The sequence below is a fragment of the Hyperolius riggenbachi genome, chromosome 2, assembly GCF_040937935.1.
Source record: "Hyperolius riggenbachi isolate aHypRig1 chromosome 2, aHypRig1.pri, whole genome shotgun sequence".
NCBI classification, from domain to species: domain Eukaryota; kingdom Metazoa; phylum Chordata; class Amphibia; order Anura; family Hyperoliidae; genus Hyperolius; species Hyperolius riggenbachi.
The window spans coordinates 434,518,161-434,538,436 of record NC_090647.1 but is presented as its reverse complement, the minus strand read 5'-3'; the positions used below and the strand labels follow the sequence as shown (position 1 = coordinate 434,538,436).

The window sequence follows — 20,276 nt, the reverse complement described above, 5'->3', positions numbered from 1 at the left end:
CACTGACTAGAGAGGGAAGCCTCGATAGGATCCCTCTTTGCAGGGTAAGAACTTGTTTTGAACCCAAGCTTCGTCTTGGGTTCACTATAAGGTTAGAGCATTTCATTGATTTTTGAAGAGAGTACCATAAACAAGCAAACAATGAGGAGGAGGAAGAGGGGTTCCTGGAATACTGAACATACGTTTATCTTGTGTTTTGCTGAGGTCATGTACTAATTTTGAGGCTCAGGAAATGGTGCTTAGATTGCATTTTTGTTTTTGAAATCTTAAAGATGCTTTACTTTCATTATGAGTGGGAAAGAAAGCAGATGTAGAAAAATGTTGAGAAACTTGCTGTGCACCTTAAATTTAATCCAACCAAAACAGTGACTGGTTAAGTAAAACAATCACCAAAAGTCTTCTTTCATTTCCATTTAGCTCTTGCAATTACTGACTTTTACCTGCCTTGCGTGGCCATTACAAAGGAGTTTTACATTCTGTGTTCAAATTATCTTTCATGTCATATTTCAGGCAAAAGATGAGTAAGACCTTTACTGTTATAAAAGCCAGAGTGAGACATTGAGGCATACAAGTATGCCAGAGAGTCATAGAAAATACAAACCCATGTGTGGTTACAGGCAAAAACACACAGCAAAAGCTAAAATAAACCTTTATAGATGATCTGACTTTTATCTCTATATTTTTGTTAATCTCAATGGCTTTTGGATTGGTTACATCACTAGTAAAAACTGCATAATACATAGCTGGCAATAGAAACTAACATGTCAGATGTAGCAGCATGGTTTCCGGCCTTTAGTAATGTCTATGATTACATAAGTGACTGTAACCATACATTCCTCCTTAACACTTTAAAATAATGAAAAAGCTACACAGGTATATAGTTATCTTTCTAAAAAGGCATATCCAAGTATTTGCACTTCAATTCAGATAAAGGAAACCCCTAAAGGGTAACATTATCTCCTGATTGGATGATGCTATAGCTAGTAATTATAGTCGCAGATGCTGTCCATTGTGAGGAAAGTAACCAACCCGCTTTTTACATGCAGATATCCATTTTACCATAACAACTTCCCATGATGGGAAATCCTAAAGTGGATATGAAAGGGAAACATACACAACTGAGGGTATAGGGATCCCTCATCTGACACTCTGCTCAAATAAATACAGCCCACCTAGCGCATGGTGATCGTATACATTCTCATGAAAGGGAAACATCCCTTTCAAAATGTGCAAAACAGAAATTTGTCTTCTGTTTTGTATAGTGTTTTTAGTACTGAGGCTTTTTGGTCCTTTTTAGCCCCTTACACATGTCTAGGCATTCTTGTTCACCATGAGCTTGCTGGGCAATCTGTAACCTTTTCAAAACATTCACATATTGTTACATCGTGGGCTGAAATGAAGAAGCACACACAAATCTTTTCCCCAGCTTCACTCGCTATACTGTGTGAATGTGGGCATTCGAGTTATAAGGATGCTGTGTAATACCACTTGCACACTGTTCTGCTTGCAATGTTTTGTATCAGAAATCCTACAACATTTTGAAAAACTCTGGGAGTTGGTTGAGTTGTTCTTCCCCCTTTTTTTCCTTAACCTCAAAATACTGCACATGTGATAAGTTACCACATTTTATAAACAATTTACTATGACTGCTATTTGAGTGTCTAGCAGACTGAAGCATGTAGCTCCTCCTTCCATTTATAATTGTATGTCTTACAGTGGCCCTGTGCTATGTCAGTCCATCTAAGCAGGTGTAGTTGTTGGGGATGGGGGAGTGAAAACAAGCTCTGTTTCCTTTTTAAGGGTATTTATTTACATGGATAAATATGCTCATTTTGAGACTATGGAAGCAGTAGCAAGTAGGGATGGTTAAAAATGCTGATTTCCGATTCTGGGGAAATTCCAATAATGTCGATTACTGATTGCGTGGATTTCCAATTTCCAGCAATGCAGATTACCGATTCGGAATTCTGATTTTCATTTCATTTTTTGCATCATCTGACTGGCCAAATACTTCTCAGTTGACTCTGCATTCTCAGGTTGGTCCAATACTTCTGGGTTCTGTGATTGCGCTAAACTTACCGAGTTATAGTAATGCGGTATTTCCGCAAAAATCCGAGTTCCATTTGATGATTTCCAAGTAGTGTTTTGTTGGCCATTTTTTCAATTTTCTGATTGGCCAAATACTTCCGAGTTGACTCTGCATTCTCTGATTGGTCCATTACTTCCGGGTTCTGTGATTGCGCTAAACTTACTGAATTGCGGTAATGCAATACTTCCACAGAAATCTGATTTCTGAGTTCCATTTTCCAATTTCCAATCGGAAATGCGGATTTCCGATCGCAAGTGCAGAAATTTCAATTCTGTGGAATCCGAATGAACATCCCTAATAGCAAGGGAGATAAAGTAATTGTAACATTTAAGAAGAATAAATTACATTTCATAATGGGCTTTTTAATTTCAGCCTGACCCCACTGATCTTCTTGGTATGACTTAAAGGGGAACTTCAGCCTAAACAAACATACTGTCATCAAGTTACATTAGTTATGTTAATTAGAATAGATAGGTAATATAATCTATTACCCACCCTGTTTTAAAAGAACAGGCGAATGTTTGTGATTCATGGGGGCTGCCATCTTTGTCATGGGGGCAGCCATCTTTTTGGTTGAAAGGAGGTGACAAGGAGCAGGAGACGCCGTTCCAACTGTCCTGTGTCCTGATTACCCCTCCCAGCTGTACAGGCTAGGCTTCAAATGTCAAATTCAAAATGTAAAAAAAAAAATTGCACCAAAACAGCAGAACGAGAACAACAACATAAGAAATCCCATCATGCTTTGCACAGCATCAGGGGAAAAAAGCCTGGGCAGTTTTCTTCTGTGCAGCTAAAAATGAGGCTTGTATAAGAGAAACAAAGTTCTGATGCTGTGAAACTGTTAAAGAAACACCAGGCCTTTTCAGTGCTGCTGAGTTGATTTTTAGTCCGGAGGTTCACTTTAAGGTACATATTAAGGTACATATTTACAATTGGCTTTCTTTACTATTATTATTATTATTATTATTATTGAGATGTACATTAAAAAGCACATATATTATCTGCATCATTTATTTGGAAATTTACTTTAAAAACTAAATGCAAATTTTGGGAAAGGTTGCTTTTTGTAAGCCAGTAACATTTGCATTGAGGCATTCATAGTTAAAGACAATACAGAAAGTAGCTATTCTTTTTTTCTGCATAAAGCACGGAATACAATACATGGGGAAGTGGTACAATAATTGTGTATTTGAAATAAGTATTTGATTTTACTTTCTAACATGCATTTGTGCCTGTGGGATCTATTCAGTACGCTGTGAAAATCTGAAGAGATTTCTCTCAAGAGAAAGAAACACTTTCAGCATCTATATTAATCTGAGGAGCCAATTGCGCATAAGAGATTTTATACCCTTTAGTGCCCTGGTGTTTGCTGTGCTGCTGTCCAGCTGCCATTACGTTGCATTCCCCACAACCCTCTACATAAGCATGTGGCGGTTATAATAAAGCAGCGGTTAGGAATGCACAAACTCTGAAGCCATTTTCTTCAGATTCTTTTTCTTCACTTAAAACCAGTGTTTATGAATGGAATCCAAGCAATTCAATCTATGAATCAAGAGTTTCAAAGGACCCTAATTTCTAGGATGTCATAGCTACATATCTGTGTCAAGATATGTGATAAATATGTATGCACTTATACAGCAATAACACACTGATCTGGTGTCATATGACAGTGCTGTGTGTTTGTTAAAGGGGTACTATGGTGAGCCATACATTACTTTTCTCCTATGTTGCTGTTACTAATAGTAGGTAGTAGAAATCTGACTGAAGTGACAGGTTTTGAACTAGTCCATCTCTTCATAGGGGATTCTCAGCAAGGCTTTTATTCTTTATAAAGATATTCCCTAACAAGGATTTATCATTTAACAATGATGCTGGCCAGCTTCCCTGCTCTCTACACAGTTTTTTTGCAGTTGGACTGAGCAACTGCCATTCACTAAGTGCTTTTGAAAATAAATTAATCCCTGAGAATCCCTATGAAGAGATGGACTAGTCTAAAACCTGTCACTTCTGTCAAATTTCTACTACCTACTGTAAGTGACAGCAACATAGGAGAAAAGTAATCTAGGGCTCATTTTACTCTGGAAGAATGTGCTTCTTATTTGTTTATGTTTGCACTTATTTTAAATTTTCAAAATTTTCACCATAGTGTAGTGTCCCTTTAACCAAAAAGTTTTAAATAAAGTTGTCCCAATAAAAAAAAGAGAGAGAAGGAAACTCATACAGATAGAAATGTCTATATCTCTCTCATATGGAGAACACATACATGGGCCCATATGCAATTAACTTTTTCTCCTGAGTTTTCTCCTAGGAGATAATTTTTCATCTTCTATGTAGAATAACTTTTCAGCTTTTTGCAACTGAAAAAGTACCAAGAAGTAAGTGAAAAAATACTGCCAACATTATTTTGAGTATTTTCTTGCTTGCTGGTGGTTTAAAGTAGGGATGCTCACCGCGTACTGCAGAATGAATTTTTCTGCGATTCTGGCCGAAATTTGGTGATTCCGTTCCGTCGCATCGGAATGGAATTACCTTAGCGTTATAGCGGAAATTCCGCGGAATGATGCGTAATTCCGGCGGAGAGCGGAATTTTGTAAGCCAATCACAAGGAAGCCCCTAGTTTAAAGTTTAAAGTGAAAACAACAGGATTTGTTCATGAAAATAGAAATGTCTGCACCAATCAGAGGCTTACAAAAACCACCCAAACGGATTTCTGAATAAAAATCGAAATTATTTCAGCACCAATTACAGTGTTAACAAAAACCAATCAATCCTATGTTAGCAACCAGCTCCCTAGCTATCTCACCTATCCAAACCATTTTGTATAGGTCCCAAAGGTTACGTGACACCTCCTGCAGCGCAAAAACCACCGCCATGGAACCACCACCAGGTCCCATAGCTTATTCGACACCTCCTGCGGTGCCAAAACCACCGCCATGGAACCACCGCCAGGTCCCATAGCTTACGCAACACCTCCTGCGGTGCCAAAATGACCCCCATGGGACCACCGCAAGGTCCCATGGCGTAAGTGACACCTCCTGCGGTGCCAAAACCACCGTCATGGGACCACCGCTAGGTCCCATGGCTTAAGCGACACCTCCTGTGGCGCCAAAATGACCGCCATGGGACCACCGCTAGGTCCCATGGCTTAAGCGACACCTCCTGCAGCACCAAAATGACCGCCATGGGACCACTGCTAGGTCCCATGGCGTAAGTGACACCTCTTGTGGTTCCAAAATGACTGTCATGGGACCACCGCCAGGTCCCATAGCTTACACGACACCTCCTGCAGCGCCAAAATGACCGCCATGGAACCACCGCCAGGTCCCATAGCTTACGCGACACCTCCTGTGGCGCCAAAATGACCGCCATGGGACCACCGCAAGGTCCCATGGCGTAAGCGACACCTCCTGTGGTGCCAAAACCACCACCATGGGACCACCACTAGGTCCCATGGCTTAAGTGACACCTCCTGTGGCGCCAAAATTACTGCCATGGGACCACCGCTATTCCCATGGCTTAAGCAACACCTCCTGCGGTGCCAAAACAACCGCCATGGGACCACCGCAAGGTCCCATAGCTTACGCGACACCTCCTGTGGCGCCAAAATGACCGCCATGGAACCACCGCCAGGTCCCAAAGCTTACGTGACACCTCCTGCAGCGCCAAAATGACCGTCATGGAACCACCACCAGGTCCCATAGCTTACGCGACACCTCCTGTGGTGCCAAAACCGCCACCATGGGACCACCACTAAGTCCCATGGCTTAAGCGACACCTCCTGTGGTGCCAAAATGACCGCCATAGGACCACCGCTAGTTCCCATGGCTTAAGTGATACCTCCTGCTGCAAAAAATAAAAAAAAATAAAAAATAATAATAAAAAAATGACCAGGGGGAACAGCCACTAGGTCCCATGGGCTACCATTTAGCATAAACAAGGTTTCATTTGCGATTACTTTAATTGTCGCAAAAATTCCACAGAAATGTAATGGCGACGGAATTTAGCACTGGGGTGGGGGAATTCCACAATTCCGGCGGAACGGAATTTGCTCTTTCCGATCATCCCTAGTTTAAAGGGCATTTTATTGACAATTTTGAAAATCTCACCTTGGAGAAAACTAAGGAGAACAAGTTAATTGCATATGGCCCATGGTGCCTATATTTAGTTTATCCTCTGTCAGAGTATCTTACAAAATAAGACTAAAATGGTATTCTCATACTGGCTACCCCATGTCGTTTTTCAAAATGAAAATGCTATTGGTAGACCCTGACTTGTCTTACACAAACCATGCATCCACATTAGGACACACATATCTGCAAGTACAAAAAACTTGAGTGCAAACTCACTTCAGGTTCCCTTCAGGACCAGATGATTTTATTCCTACTGGATGCAGCTAATATCAAGAGGGCACACACAACAAAACAAACAAACAAAAATGTTATGCAATCATGCAAATAACTAGCATGTGAGGATGGAGCTCAAGAGACAGGGAAAAAAACAAAACAAAACATGAAACAAATGAGGACGTTTACAGGTTTAACTACAGATCCTGCTGACAGCTTGTGGCTCTTTAATGAAAAGTTGAAGCTTCTCTAAAATTATAGTAAGGACTAGACCTAAGGCCCGTTACAATAATGGGTGCTAGGCCTCTCCCCTTACAGCCCCCCTCCTGCCCCTGTCACCGCCACCGCATCGCCCGCAGGTCAGCGCATATGTGCGTGCACGGCCGCGACATGTACCCTTGCACACACATACCTGTGTACCAGGCACACATGCCCGCTCCCTGGCCCTGTCCTGCTGTCCCAACGTCTGCCCGCGGGCCGTGCATGCGTGGTAAGCCAAACGCACAGACACAAGTACAAAGGAGGACGCAGGGACACAGTGGGATTATTATAGAGGACACTCCTTCTTATTCATTCAGTTGACCCCGGCTCTATGTGACCATAGGTGCATCATCACGCCACATGGGTCTGTCAATCACTGCTTCTTTTGGCTTTTGCATAGGCATGTTCATAGCTTCACATACACTGTCTACCCATCTTAGCCTCTGATGTCTTCTTCTTCTGCCCTCAACGTTTCCAAGCATCAAGGATTACTCCAAAGAATATAGTCTTTTCATTATGTGACCAAAGTATTTGAGTAATGGTAGTGTAATGGTACCAGCGTACATTAATGTATCCACACAAATTCATGCACAATGCAAGTTATTTACTCACAGACACCTTATTTATGCATCAATATCACTTGTTAAATGCATGCATTGATATACATAAATGCATACATTGAAATGGATGCAAGGACGTATGTGAGAACTTGCCAGAGTAAACATACATACGTACATATTATAATTTCCACCAACAATGTATGAAATTTGATCATTTCAATTGACAATACCATATACACACTTGTGGCTGCCTTCAGCAGTCTATTTTAAAACCCAGATAAACCCTGGCATCAGAATCGCTGACAGAGTTGGCTCACCAGAAACTGAGCATAGTAAGGCAGCAGCATGTCATGCTGAAGAGCTGCCAAAGGCAAAAATGCCTCCTTGGGGCACATCTAATTGCTGCAATGAGAGACATTTCCAGCTGTGTCCCAGTGATCGGGCTCCCATTCACGCCCATTAGAGTGCATGGGCATTGCAGTAACATAAGTAAATTGAATTGGAAATTGGCATTGAATGGATGTTTATGGGCTAAGCTATGGTGTTTAAAAAATGATACTGCTGGTCAAGGGCAGGAAACACAAGAAGATTGCTAGTCATCTTATTTTTATTTTTGTGGTTGTGCACCTCGGGTCCTATAGCCATGGGCTTGGGCATAGAGCAGGGATGTCAAACCAGTCCTTCGAGGGCCGAGGTCCTCACACATTTTTGACACAGCTCAAATGAATTGATGGATCTGAATCGGGAAAGGTGTGGTCCATCAGGTAAAACACATTCCTCTCTTCCTCAGTCCATTCTAAACACTGGCATTGATCTGGCCCTCCAGGCCTGGAGTTCGACACCTGTGGTATAGAGCTTCAAAAATAAGAGAGGGAGTCAGTGTCTCTTTTTTAATTACTGTGATAAAAGCTAGTTGTTTTAAATTGTAAAGCTGAGCCAGTCATTTTGCTAAATATGTTTTTTATTGTTGCATCCAAATTCTTCATGAAAACTAACATTCATGAGTGATTTTTGACAATATTTTCCATGCTATGAGAACATGTTTTCCTGTTTATATTTTTTTCATAGTCCAACTTGAAAAAAAAAAGTGTATGTTTTGTCCTGCTTCCTGTGAATTTTAGTCTCCCTAGCCTTCCCAGGAAACTTTGCAAGCCTTGAGACTACTCAGACAGAAGCAATTAAAACTATAATCTATATTAGGGATCATGGTGTTTAAAGAAAATCTGAAGTAGTGCTACAACAAAAAACAAGGTAAAAATTTACCTGTGTAGACTGAAGGCTTTAGATCCCCTTGTTTCACTGCAGTACCCTAGTGAAATGATATACATTCTGGACTCCTCCACAGTCTGTGGAAGTACTTGTGTCCCCAAATACTTCAGAAGTCGCGCACAGGCCTGGACCAGCATATGCGCAGAATGGATCTACTCATTTCTTGTAGTAATTAGGGATGTGAGTACTTCTGAAGACTGCCCAAGGAGAGCCAAAGACATACTTGACCAAGCTGGTCAAAGAACTTCAACAGGGTCTAGCGCTGGAACAATATCATGGAGTGAGGACCAGGCAAGTTCTATGGAAGGCTTCCTCAACCAGGGTTCCTTGAGTACTCTGCAGGGGTTCCCTGCCAATTTCCCCCATTGTGGGGGAAGTATATAATAGAACACATTATAATAGGGGTACTGTAAAAAGAAGCATGGGTTAGAATATTAACCTCCTTGGCGGTAATCCCGAGCTGAGCTCGGGCTATGCCACGCAGGAGGATTGTTCAGGCCCCGCTGGGTCGATTTACTTATTTCTTTGTTGTTGCATGCAGCTAGCACTTTGCTAGCTGTGTGAACTCACCACTCGCCGCCGCTCGCCACCGATTCGCCGCCACTTGCCGCGTTAGAGGGTGTCCCACACCCAAGACACCTCCGCAGCCTGGCCATTCAGTGCCAGGCAGCGCTGATGGGTGGAACGGGACTCCCTTTGATATCACGACGTCCATGATGTCGGTGACGTCATCGCGTCCGTCACCATGGCAATGGGGGAAGCCCTAATGGAAATCCCGTTCAGAACGGGATTTCCTGATGGGCCTGATCGCCGCTGCTCAGCGGCTATTATGCAGCTAGCGCTAGGCTAGCTACATGATTTAAATAAAACAAAACAAAAAACCTGCTGCGCTGCCTCCCTGGCGGTTTTCATTGACCGCCAGGGAGGTTAATGAACACATTAATAAAAGGCACTAGAATAAGGAGACACTGTAATAAGTTGTAGCGAAATAAACAGCCACATCTACTTTTGAAGACCACACCTCCTGCAAAATAGATGCAGGGGTTCCTTGAGAACCAAAAATTATTTACAGAGGTTCCTTGAAATCCAAAAATTATTTACAGGGGTTCCTTGAAATCCAAAAATTACTTGCAGGGGTTCATTGAGATCCAAAAATCATTTACAGGGTTCCTCCATGGTAAAAAAAAAGTTGAGAAAGGCTGTTCTATGGGATTTCTTTGTTTGCTTGTTTGTTTTTTGTGTTGCTTCACAATTACTTGTAAAAAATACAACTAAAGAGAGTTAACACAGAAAATATACTGTATGTGCACCCAGCATTGTAGAGTATCCAAAGGGGTGATTCACACTGCCTACACTATTTTTCAAAAAAATCCTAACTGGCTGAAAGTTGCAATGTAAAACATGATATTCCAAAATACATTGTATAGATATTTTATACCAATGTTTTAATAAAAGGGGTTACGGTGCAAAAGAAAACATTTATGTCCACGGTTATACATTTCAGATAGAGTGAGTTCAGAAATAGGCAAGTTCAAAACTTAAAACCATGCATATGTGTCATGTTGAAGTAGTAATTAATTAATCTTGGTGCATATAACTAAATCCTCACAATCTAAACAACAGATATACTCTCTATGGAGATGCATAGAAAAGTGAACCAGTACACTGCATTATGGTCTATTTACTAGCATTCACTATATTAGAACTGGTTTAATTGTATTTCTGAATAAGATTATTATGATAACCGTAAAAAAAGAAAAATGTTTACAGTCCATATTTTAGATTACCATGGCAGTGCCTTAATTATTTTTATTTGAAGTGGTCAGATTATTGGCTTCACAGCATATAGGAAATGTCCCTAATTGTCTGCAGAAATAAACCAAACACTGTTTCTGTATTGTGCGCGAATAAACCCGGACATCCATATCATTTGTTTAAGAAATGCAATTAACATGATTTATTGGCACTTTTGTTTGCAGTCTCTGCTATGTGAAGCCCTAAGCATGTGTTTCAGCTTTATGGAATAATGCTTAGATGTTCAAATATTCAGGGTACGGACTGCATTATCTCATTAATTTAACAAAGCTTTGTCAGTTGGTGAATCATGAAGGTAGCTGAACTGTACAAACACAGCACAATCCAAAATGCTTACTGTTTCCTAGAGTTTATAAGGCATTAAACAATGGGTTTTTACTATCTGTTTAAGGGAAATGCATGTTTTATCAACCAGAGATGCACACACATCTACCATTGCTGTTCTCATTTTACCTGCATTTTGGCTGCAAATGCTTAATAACTCGGAGGAAAAAAAACAAACAAACAAAAAAAAGCTTTCAATTTGGCTGCTTATTAGTGCCATAGCTAGAGAGTGTTTCACTTCAAGACTGGGACCCATACATTTGAGATGCATAAATATTTGCATAGCACAAACAATGCTGTCATCAGTGAAGACAGAAACTATAAAAATAAAGCAGATATATATATATATTTAGATGCATCCAATCTGGAGATGACATCAGTCAAAAAAAAAAATTACTTTTTTCAGGCTTCCAAATGTTGTACTGTTTTGTTTTGAAGTCAAACTTAAAGTGTTGCCAAGGTGAGAGTTATATGGAGACTGCCATATTATTTTCCTTTTAAGCAATTAGGGATGCTCAAATTCGGATTCGGAAGATACCCGGATAGTTGCAATCCGGATATCTCCCCTCCCAGTAATGCTGTGTGGGCTGGGCGGGGGGGGGGGGGGGAGGGGGGGGGTTCAAGCTTACCTCTCTGACGTCTTCTTCGCTTGTCCCTCAGCACCTCCCACGATGCGGTCCACGCGCATCACGTGACTACAAACGCTTCCTCCTTCAAACCGGAAGGAGGAAGTGTTTGTAGTCACGTGACCGCCGCGTGGACCGCATCATGGGAGGCGCCGAGGGACGAGCGAAGAAGACGTCAGAGAGGTAAGCTTGACCCCCCCCCCGCCCAGCCCGCACAGCATTACTGGGAGATATCCGGATTGCAACTATCCGGGTATCTTCCGAATCCGAATTTGAGCATCCCTGTAAGCAATACCAGTTGCCTGGTTGTCTTGGGATCCTCTGACTCTAATACTTTCAGCCATAGACCCTGAACAAGCATGCAGCAGATCAGGTGTTTCTGACAATATTGTCAGAACTGACAAGATTAGCCACATGCTTGTTTCTGGTTTACTTCAGACACTACTGCAGCCAAATAGAGCAACAGGGCTGCCACGCAACTGGTATTGTAGGAAACACATATGGCAACCTTCACACAATACAGTATAATAATAGGGTAGGACATCATGCTGGGTACACATAATGCAATTTCCCGTCCGACTGACTTGATCTAACAATCATTTTCTAAATATCCGGTCTGCTCCCGATCGACAATGGGATCGATCAGGAGCAGTTTGGATACAGATAATAATGAGGACAGCAGACATTGTTAATGAAGGGGTATGTGAAGCATTCACACAGCAGGGCACAGGGCTGCGCTCATACCTGACTCTGTTAAGTTTCCCCAGAGCTCCTCCATGCTCTGTACACACGTTGCTGCTCCATCCAAAGTCAACTGTAGCAGGGAAAGAAAGGGGGCAGTGTTGTGAGCTGCAGGGTTCAAAATGGGGATCCAGCATTGAAAATGGGGATCCAGCATTGCAAGGTGAGAGTGCTATCCACAAGGTCGCCATGCCACCCATAATGCAGTGAAAACACACAGACAGTGCATAATGTATACATACATTCATACGTTTTTTTAGGTTGTAAAATCCATCAATATTTAAATGAATGATTTGCAAAATCTTTTGATCTGCAACTTAAAGTACCAGGTTGTAGATTGCATTAAGCATTTTTGCCTTTGGGTATCTTTAAGATCTTGTTTTCCTCCTTTTAACAACATATCGATAACATCATATAAGCTGATTTGTAGCTTAAATACAGTCTGTAGTATTTCACACCCTAAGTCATGCGGAATTGACTTTGGCTCTAGTCAAGGCTTCTTTTCTTTGAAATTGGTGGGGTATAACTCAGAAATGTTGATATAAATCTTCTGTGATGAGAAATGTGATTTGTGGAGGTACCGTAATTTATATTTATTGAATTACCTGCTTCAGAAAGGAAGCCATTTCTCGGAGGCCACAGAAATATTATCATATTTATAACTTTGAGTGGCAAGTAACTGTAACATATGGTATATTATAGAATGTCAAATTCCAGATGACCTCATTTTTCTTGATATTCGGTAATAACCCTCTTAGTTTAATATGCCTTCAGATCTCTTCATATATTGAACCGATTGTAATTTATTTTATTCTTAGCTAGGTCTCCTATTCTGAGATGTTTCACAATTTATACCATTGGGAGGAAATTGGAATCCCATTCCTGTTGATCTGTCTTACTAAGATAAAAGTACACTGCTTCATTCAGTGTCCCAGAATGGAGCACAAGTTACTTCCACATGCTGTTTTAACATTGTCAGAGAGTTCATGGTTGCTCCAGGCTCATATATCAAGCTTATTTTTTTATACAGTATGCTACATAGAGCCATTCTACTCTCATTGTTTCGTTATGCTATATTTTCTTACTTATCAAGATTTGAATACAAGATCAGTCATGTAAGAATAAAATGCATTACAATGTGGGAAAACTACACTCTTTATCAGATATCATAATTTGTAGGTACAATGTTTGAATTGTGTAGTTTTATTATCAATGTATCATCCAATGTGTTAATCTACCCCATAAGCATTAGATTAGTGGCTCAGATCTGGCAACAAAATCATGTCAATTACACTTACACAGAGTAACCAAGCAGCTCGGGGTGACCCAAACCACTAGGAATGTATAGGGAGATAAAAGAGACCAAGAAGCCCTCCTACTAATATACACTTACTCAGATGTCACATTTACCATACTCTCAGGAAACAATTACTCACACTGGTATAAAAACGTGTCTATTTGTTGTTGTTCTCTTTTAAAAGGGATCTACAATAAAGCTATGCTGGAGAAGCCCAGATACACATATTTAAAAATAAGAGTTGAGTATTGCACCTACCACTCAAAAATAAAGTGTCAAATATATGAATTTGAATTATCTAGGCATGTACAATGCATTTCATGGGTCTGCTTCACTTCATCAGGTATTATGTCATGAGTATGCAGTACACATGTAAAGACAAAACATAAATATATACATTTATATAAATCCTAACATAAAACATGGTTTTGTCATCATATGTGTATGGTATGACACCCCTTCCAGGCACAATACTTGATGAAGTGGGCCAGAACTGCAAAACGTGTTTTGACGTGCCAGTAAAATTCCAATCACTATATTTGATCATTTTTGAGAGGTAAGCCAAATAGGGGAGAATGTTCCTGACTATGTTTTCAAATGAGCCTGATTATAGTTCATACACCAGCTTGCAATGGCAGCTCATAGCAAAACTGTTTTGTGCAAAGATGGTATTACCTTGGAACATATAAGTAAGATAGTTATATGGGCATTGCATGATGTGATTAAATTGTCCAACCTATTGCAACAAGTCAATTTGAAAGTAGCTGGATTTGTGCCTCAAACTACTATTTGGAAGATAGTATGATGTACTTCATACACAGTTTCAGCTGTATTATGTTTCTGCCTCGTAAATTATTTCCTTTAAGTTGCCAATTATTCTTTACATTTCACTTTTCTCTCCTTCATAGTCTCTGAAGAAGGTTCCTTAACCTCAGGCCTAATTACTAAAAGAGACATTCGGCTTACACAAGTCTTTGCTACTAGCAGTTTCTGTTAGAGATGCAGTTGCTACAATTCAAGGCTATGTAGTCAGAGATTGCTCAAAGGAAGTGATAAGCAGCTGATAATTGAAGCTAAAAGGCAGCATCCATTGGAAGCAACTGTGTCTCATACAGAACACAAATAAATTTCATTCACTAGTGAGTCAGCAGAGTTCCTAGCTACATTGCCAACAGCCTGATTGCATTTTAAATTAATTGGGAATGCTGTGGTGTTTTATCACTTCAAAATAAATAGCATCAAATCACCATGACAATGTTGTTTGGGTGTCACAGCCCTTGTTCTGCTCTATGAACAGATGCCACTTTTTGTTTTGGCAATTTCTTTAAATAAATTACAGCTTAATGAAAAATGGTTTAGGGCCTATAAGATGCTTAAAAATAATTGGAAGCCATAACACTAAAACAAGAACATAAAACTCTTAAAGGATACCTGAACTGAGAGGGATATGGAGGCTAGGGATGAGTTTCTGAGTTCTGCAGAATTCTAAATACTGAGTTTCCGAATGGAAATAGGCTTTCTGTGTCAGACATTGGTATGCAGGAATTGGAATTAAGCAGAATACCATATTACACAGATTGGGAAATTTTAGGCCAGTCACACAAGACTCAGAAAGTATTAGGCCACTCTGTACTAGGCCAAAATGTAGCAGATTATGAAAAAAAAATTGAATTACCAAATGGCAGAAAATAAAAACAAAAACAAAAAAAACATCCCAGGGAAAATAGGAAATTCAGATTTTCCACAGAATTCCACAGAAATCATAAAAACACTTGTCTGAATTTCATCAGAATTGGAGCTTGGCATGTCTGACCATCCCTAATGGAGTCTGTCTAATGTATTTCCTTGTAACCAATGCCTGTTGCCTGGCAGTCCCACTGATCTCTTTGGCTGCAGTAGTATCTGGAACACACACACCCCCACACACCACACATACACACAACACACACAACACACACACACACACACACACACACACACACACACACACACACACACACACACACACTCACACACACACTCACACACACATAGCGAATCCAGTCAGAAATAGCTGATTTGCATGCTTGAGTCTATGGCTGAAGTATTAGAGGTGAAGTGTCAGGGGGCAACCAGGCGATTTGTATTGTTTAAAGGGAAATACATATATTAGGCTTAGCCACCACATCCCAATCACTTCAGGTGTCCTTTAATTTTATACAAGAATGTAGCAATTACATCTAATGTAGGCTAAAGTTCTGGGATAAAGAAGATTGCCCACTGCAGCAGTATTGATAAACATGCTTATTTGAAAGCTCCAGATCATAAGGAAACTTTGTAGTGGCTTAAGATATATGGGTTCAGAAGGTGGTCTACTAAAGGCCTACCACACACCATGATCTCTTCAAAGAGGTAATCAGATTAAAGAGAATATGTCATCACTTTTCATACTTGTTTCAAAGCCTTGCATCAAAGTAACCACTCTCCAGCCTCTGGACACATACTAGTTAAACATCACATATGGATCTGTTCAACTCTTCTGTGGCAAGTGTAACTATATGAGACTGAGAGCTAAACTATAAACTTAAGTTATGAGATAATTACTGCAGATAGTATATTAGGCGTATGTAGTATAGTACCTCCTCCATGTAGTAGAAAACAACGTGTAAAGTTTTCTGAAATGTATTTTAGCTGTTTGCGGTCAAGAACCTTAAAAAAATCTCTAAAATTAAGCTAGTTTTTCTCATATCATTGCTGGATACCTGACAATACCGTTTTGATGGGCCTTTCCTTTTTGCCGGTTATTAATTCTTTAGTGCTTTTTTGTACTGGTTAAAAACTTTTTAGGGGAAAATTTATGTTGATGCTTACAACACTGGCCCCAGAACAATCATACAGGGCAGAGATCATAAATCAACTCCAGAAGGTTTATTACAGTTTACTAATTTATTCATATGTGAATCTACAGGAGGAACATGGCACCAAAGTAACTAACAACTTCCGAAAGTCATTAATGAATGCACCCTCATGTACAACTCACACACTCTATATCATTTTAAGCCCCTCCTAAAATAATGTTCTTTAATAGGTTTTTACTTGCATTCTATTATGTTGATGGTTACAAAAACCTAAATATGGTTATTTTCTTCCCTTTTTTAGAGATCCGGATTTTATAGTTGCAAGATGAAAGCTCCTATACCACATTTGATCCTGTTTTATGCTACCCTGACACAGAGCTTGAAGGTCGTTACTAAAAGAGGTTCTGGTAAGTGCATTGGTTTTATCCCTTCTTTTTTTTTTTTTTGCTGTAAGTGGTTTTGATGCTGGCAGTGGAAGTAATGGAAGTAATGGAAAATGGCTGTTTAAGGAATTGTCCTTTTGCTTTCCTACATATTGAGGCGTTGTAGAGAGATTTGTTTTCATAAATTTATATGTTGAAGAATTGCGCTTAGTGTGTTGCTTGTGGCTTTGTGCACACTGCTAGGTGGAGTTGTGACAGTTTGGTGGCTAAATAATTTGACGTCATTTTCTCATATGCCAAGCTTCAATTACATTTGGGAAAGTGTTGTGTGCTGAAAATTAATTCCACTGAAATATAATGGAAAATATTCCCATCCAAGATAAGTGCTTTACCTTTTCACTACTTTTAAACCTAGAAATATGGCTGGATGTAAAAATAATCCTTAAACAGTACCACTGCAATATTCAGTCCCTGCACTTCCTGTATCTGTGATGTGGCCCTTCTAGTCCCTGTATTTTTAATAGTTTTTAAGGATGTTTGTCTCTTTTTGGCTGAATATGAATAAAGTTATATGTATTTCGATACCTGACATAAGTGGATGCGTGACTGGTCTCAGATAATCCCTGAATATTGCAGTAGTGCTTTTTAAGAAATATTTTTGCCTTTTATTGTATATATATATATATATATATATATATATATATATATATATATATATATATATACTTATATATATATATTAATACGTCTGGATGTAATACAATCCTACTATTTCAGCAGCACTGGTTGTTGTTGCAGATGGGCTCTTTAGAGCCCATTGTCCATTTATCTCCTCGTTCCCCTGGTCCCAGTAAGCGCTTTGGGTAAAGTAAAATTGTCAGACAGAAAGAGTCAGGCTTGTAGCCTCCTATCACCCTCTCATTTTCTCCTTTCCTTTGCCCTATTCACTTACCTTACGGAAGGTGGGGGAAAGAATGATAGGAAGATACATCACCACAAGCCTTCCTCATCCTGTCTGACTATTTGACTTTAGGAGTGTTTGCTGGGACTGGGGAATGAGGGCAGGGATGGACTGTGCAATTAAGTATGTGGATCCAACATGAACATACCTCTGTGCTTATCTTAGGAAGTTTTGCTTTTGAATAGGTATCCTTTAACGTATGTCATTGTGTCAGTGAGTACCTTAAAGCAAGTTTGCAGTTTGGTTACATAATCCTTGACTGCTACAGAAAAAAAGGCTTAGCCATTTGGGCAGCATAATGGGCATGCTGAATAGATTGTTTAAAAACGCTCTCTAGCTAATAAGGAAAATATCGATACCAACTCCATCCTGATCATGTGATCAGCAATGAAAGCTCTTTTCAGGCATACAGCAGGAGAGATGGTTTCTGTTGCATGTAGTAATCAAACACTGAAAACAAGGACAGAAGCAGCTGCTGCAATAATACAAACATATGAACAATAGTTTATATGCTTTTTCAAATCCTTGATAAAGATTCTGCCAGGAGCAGAGCTTTAAATTCTGTAATTTAAAATCTGAGTACTTTATCAGGCTTTTAAACTCATTAAAACAAAGGTTATGTAATCACTCCAAATGACATCATTTGAGATTTGCTTGGCGCAACAAGTGACACAGCAAAAGTAGAAATAAAGCAAACGAGAGGTATGCAAAAGAAAGATAGTCTTCTTTCCTTGACTGCCAATAAGAATGCTTGATTCAATTTCAAACCGGAGTTATAAAAATAGGATTTGGAAGCTGACTAATGGCAATGAACTCCACAAGTTCAAACATTAAGCCCACTGAGAGGAGATCAGTGGGAAAATATGCAGGCAGCACATATTCATGAAATAGCAGTAGTAGTAATAGAAGTAATATTGCTATTTTTTCAAAAAAAATTGCATGGTTTGATGGCTAATTTCATTCTATCTTCAGCATGTAAAAAAGGTGAAGTACACTAAAAAGATGTGATTTTTTTTAGGTGGGTTTTATTATATCTATAAGAATTCCATGACAATCAATGCCTACCTCCTACCTACCTGAGTGACAGAAAATAGGTTGAAGTGTTTGGAAAACAAATCTTCTATATATCCTTATTTCCAAGAAAACCACTATTGATCACCACTATTCCATGAGCTCCCCAAATAATAGCATGGTGTCCATTTGTGGACCTTGAGGGCTAAATCATCAAAACCCTTCCTGTCTCCCTCTGTGCACCACAGTCACTTCATTAGTCACTATTTAACCACTTAAGGCCCCACGGCTTAACCCCCCCTAATGACCAGGCTATTTTTTTCTCAGCTGGGCTGTGCAATTTTTTCAGCCTCCTGCACAGCCCAGCTATGGAGGCCAGTGATCGGACTCACATCCTTTTTTTAGTCCCTAAGAGGACATCCCACCGAAGTTGTCCGATCGCTGTGGCAGTTTTTTTTATTTCAGCCTGTAGAGGCTGTTTCTTCCTCCCTCCCTCCTTCCCTTTCCTATTCCCCTCCGAGATCCTGTATTGAACAGGATGGCGATCCGTCCTGTTCCACCTCTCATAGAGGGTGGCGATACCCGGCCAATCAGAGGCCAGGGATCGCCGATCTCGTACAGCGCTGCCGGAGACCGCAGTGCTGTACGGATGTAAACAAAGGGGATTTCTTTCCCCTTTCATTTACAAACAGCCTGCTAGCCGTGATTGGCGGCTAGCAGGCTAATCACAGAGCTCCGCTCCATGAACGGGCAGGGAACAATCGCGCATGCATGCGGCCATTCCCTGGGAAACTGCAGGTCCAGGACTTGATGCCAAGTGGCGTTAGGCTGTCCTGGGGCTGCCGCCGCGGCTACGCCTATTGGCGTGGAGCAGTCGTATAGTAGTTAAGAGTAGCTGATTGGCAACTTGACCTAGCCTTCTTTCCCATTTTCTGATCTAGAAAGGTGGTAAGCAGCAACTTAGCCACACCTTTATTTCCAAAAAGACAGCGTGGCTCCAAAAAATTCAAGCTAAAGGTGCCCATAAAGCAGAGACAGTCACATAATCACTGCTGTTTTCTTTCTTTTTTATAAGTGACTTAGGGGTTTTTAAAAAAACACTTTATCTTATCACATTTGAGTTCAGGGAATTTGGGGGGAGAGGTAAGATGCTAGTTTAACTAAAAATGTGGCTGGATGGATATGTTAAATGAAGGTGCTCCCTTTAATGGACTAGGAACTGTGTGGCCCTGGCCTCTTAAAGGAGATCAGTCGCGTAAATCTTTGAAACAAAAAGTTGATTGTATGACTAGCAATAAAAATGTATTAAGATAAGTGTAAAAAAAATGTTTACAAAATAAATTGTTATAAAGACACATCAGTATAAAGTCAATGTATCTTATCTGAAGTCTGATGGGAGATCTGCCAGGACCATTAGGGAAGGAGGAGGTAAAACAAAGTTTTTAGATTTTTGCCTCAGCAATGAAGAGCCTCATACCTATGAATGATGGTATGTCCCTGCCTCTTGTGGCTCACAGCTAATTATCTCAAATGGCCACATTAAAAAGTAGTTATGTGCAGGATATCATTATAGAGAGAACCCTCCCCAGTCATGCATGAGCCAGACAGGACAGCTACACTACAGAGAAGTGAGGGTGGATCTGTGCTGTGGTAACAAGACATGCTTGGGCTTCAGTAGCTGTGTTTGGTTTTGCAGCTGTGTTTGTTCCTGGCAATGTACACCAATAAGGACCCACACTCAATTCTCTTGTAAGTACGG

The 20,276-nt window shown here is 40.2% G+C and overlaps 1 protein-coding gene across 6 annotated transcripts in view; it reads left to right on the top strand.

The window, feature by feature from the left end:
* Nucleotides 1–20,276, top strand: part of IL1RAPL1 (interleukin 1 receptor accessory protein like 1) — a 1,893,014-nt gene that overhangs the window by 460,577 nt on the left and 1,412,161 nt on the right. For 5 of the 6 annotated variants that reach the window (XM_068265642.1, XM_068265641.1, XM_068265643.1 and 2 more), the window contains one exon: nucleotides 16,464–16,569. In XM_068265642.1, the coding sequence (XP_068121743.1) occupies nucleotides 16,488–16,569 (82 nt within the window). In that variant the 5' untranslated portion in view covers nucleotides 16,464–16,487. Of the gene's footprint in view, nucleotides 1–4,073; nucleotides 4,120–16,463; nucleotides 16,570–20,276 lie in introns of those variants that run through there. The other variant, XM_068265645.1, reaches the window with a different exon arrangement.